At 39.1% G+C, this 3,257-nt stretch overlaps 1 protein-coding gene across 1 annotated transcript; it reads left to right on the top strand.

Moving 5' to 3' along the window:
* The first annotated feature begins 2,306 nt into the window (after positions 1–2,306).
* Positions 2,307–3,257, top strand: LOC125100841 (olfactory receptor 56-like). The gene has a single exon (XM_047731320.1). The coding sequence runs from the start codon at positions 2,307–2,309 to the stop codon at positions 3,255–3,257; it is 951 nt and encodes a 316-aa protein (XP_047587276.1).

Below are 3,257 nucleotides of genomic sequence, written 5' to 3' on the forward strand. Positions count from 1 at the left end.
TTGCCCCTACTATGAAGTCATAGACACATTATTACTTTTTCTGATGATGTTAAAGTTTCTCTACTTAGTTTTTTAACCTGCTAGGAATTTATTTTTGTGTGTGGTATGAGGTAGGAATCTAAATTTTTTTTTTCAAAACAGGTGAAAAAATTTTCCAAACCATTTATTGAATAGCCTTTTTCCCCCTCTCAGATTTTACACCATATTAAAATTAAATTAAATTAAATTAAATTAAATTAAATTAAAAATTGGACTGTAAGTTTTCATGCACACATGGATCTGATTCTGGACTTACTTTGATCTGTCAATTTGCTTATTCCTTCACCAATACTAGACTTTATGTTTTGATTACTGACAAGTCAGTTTTACTTTTTCTTTGAACACTGTGTTGCTTTTTCAAAATTACTTTGGCTTTTTTTTTAAACTTTGTCTATTTTTTAAGCAAATATTTATTAAGCACACAATACAAGCTGGGCATGCATGTTGGTTTCCACTTTATTGACTTCCATTACAAATCCTGTTGAACATCACTTCAACATTATATTTATGTATTTTTTTAGACCATTTAGGTATCTCACAGAATACAATTCAAGAGGCACAAAGTGTATACCATGAAGACTCTTTCCTACTCTAGATCCCTTTAATCTGATTTTTATGATTCTTTCCACTGAGACAAACAGTGTTACTAGTTTTTTTTTACTTCATTTCAGAGATTTTTATCTATAGATATAAATATACACACACGTTTATTTTTTAAATACACAAAAGTAAAATGTATTATTATATAATATTACATGATATAATATATAACATTGTATAGTTATATGGTTACAACCTATAACATATAATTTATATAATAATATGTAAAATAATTATGACATATATCTATACAGTATGTAATATAACAAGTTATATGTACAATTATAATAAATCCATTGCTCTGTTCTGTGCTGCTTTCACTGAACAGTATAATTAAAGAAAATTCTATATTGACACAAAAAAAGCAACTTCATTAATAGGGCAATCAGAGAAAGATAATTATCATGTGGTTTCATGCATATGTGGAATATAAGAAACAGCACAGAGCATCATAGGGGAAGGGAGGGAAAACTTAATAGGAAGTCAGAGAGAGAAAAACCATGAGCAAGACAATTAACTATAGGAAACAAAATCAAAAAAGGTAAGTTCATCTTACCTTTTTAACTTTTTGTGGAAACTCCATACTATTTTTCACAGTGAACATTCTTCATCTTTGTTAGAGATTCTTTTTCTTAAAGAGGATTTGGAGAGAGGCGCCTGGGTGGCTCAGTGGGTTAAAACCTCTGCCTTCGGCTCAGGTCATGATCCCAGGGTCCTGGGATCGAGTCCCGCATCAGGCTCTCTGTTCAGCAGGGAGCCTGCTTCCTCCTCTCTCTCTGCCTGCCTCTCTGCCTATTGTGATCTCTGTCTGTGAAATAAATAAATAAAAATATTTAATAAAAAAAAAAGAGGATTTGGAGAAAGGGGAACCCTCTTACACCATTGGTGGTAATTCAAACTGGTGCAGCCACTCAAAACAGTATCAAGTTTCCCCAAAAAGTTAAAAATAGAACTACCCTGTGACCCAGCAATTACACTATTAGGTATTTATCCAAAAGTTATAAACATAGTGATTCTAAGGGGCACGTGCACCCTAATGTTTATAGCAGCAATGTCCACAATAGCCAAACTATGGAAAGAGCCCAGATGTCCATCAACAGATGAATGGATAAAGAAGAGGTGGTGTAAATATATATAGGAATATTACTCGGCCTTCAAAAAGAATGAAATCTTATATTTGCAATGACGTGGATGGAACTAGAGGGTATTATCCTAAGTGAAGTAATTAGAGGAAAGCAAATATAAGATTTCACTCTATGTAGAATTTAAGACACAAAACAGATGAACATAGAGGAAAGGAAGGAAAATAAAATAAGTCAAAATAAGAGAAGGAGAAAAACCATAAGAGACTCTTAACTACAGGAAACAAACTGAGGGTTGCTGGAAAGGAGGTGGATGGGGGTATGGGGTAACTGGGTGATGGGCATTTAGGAGGGTGCTTGATATAATGAGCACTGGGTGATATATGTGACTGATGAATCACTTATACTTTACCTCTGAAACTTAAAAAAAAAGAGAAACTTAGAGAATTTATTCTAAACCAAGTAGCATTTAAAGAGGACAATACATTGGGCAAAGTTTTAATGTCTTTAGTATTGTGTCACTAAACATATACCACCTGCTTCTAGATCCCAACACATTGTCTGGCTCATCCCTCTGTAGGAACAATGGTCTGGGTGGGAAACCAGACTCTCATCTCCCACTTCATCCTCCTGGGTCTTTTCACCCACTCGCCACTTCACCTCTTCTTCTTTTCTGTCATCATGGTCATGTTCCTTGTGGCCCTCTCTGGCAATGGGCTCATGATCCTCCTCATCACCATCGACTCCCGTCTGCACAGCCCCATGTACTTCTTCCTCAGCTGGCTGTCACTCATGGACCTCATGCTCATTTCCACCATTGTGCCGCGGATGGCCACCGACTTCCTCCTGGGCCGTGGCTCCATCTCCTTCACAGGCTGTGGACTCCAGATCCTCTTCTTCCTCACCCTCCTGGGAGATGAATGCTTCCTGCTGGCCTTCATGGCCTATGACCGCTATGTGGCCATTAGCAACCCATTGAGGTACTCAGTGATCATGAGCCGCCGTGTTTGCTGGCTCATGGTGGCAGGGTCCTGGCTCTTTGGCCTGGTAGACGGACTGATCCAAGCCATTTTCACCCTTCGCTTCCCCTACTGTGGCTCTCAGGAGATTGACCACTTCTTCTGTGAGGTCCCTGCCATATTGAAGTTGGCCTGTGCTGACACCTCTCTCTATGAGACAATGATCTATGTTTGTTGCATCCTAATGCTGCTCCTACCCTTCGCTGTCATCTCTGCTTCCTACTTGCGGATCCTGGTAGCTGTGCTCCACATGCGTTCTGCTGAAGGTCGTCAGAAAGCCTTTGCCACCTGCTCTTCTCACATGGCAGTGGTTTCTCTCTTCTATGGGGCTGTCATGATCACCTACATGCGGCCTCAGGCTTACCACTCCTCCAAGCAGGACAAGGTAGTCTCAGCCTTCTATACAATGATCACCCCTATGCTTAATCCACTCATCTATAGCCTGAGGAACAAGGAAGTGGCTGGGGCTCTCAAGAAACTCCTGGGGAGGTGTCCCTGTTGGAGGGGGCAGGGCTAG

The sequence above is a fragment of the Lutra lutra genome, chromosome 5 (genome assembly GCF_902655055.1).
Source record: "Lutra lutra chromosome 5, mLutLut1.2, whole genome shotgun sequence".
Classification (NCBI taxonomy): Eukaryota; Metazoa; Chordata; class Mammalia; order Carnivora; family Mustelidae; genus Lutra; species Lutra lutra.

Coding starts and splice junctions, on each gene's coding strand:
- LOC125100841 (XM_047731320.1), top strand. CDS start 2,307: ATGGTCTGGGTGGGAAACCAGACTCTCATCTCCCACTTCATCCTCCTG.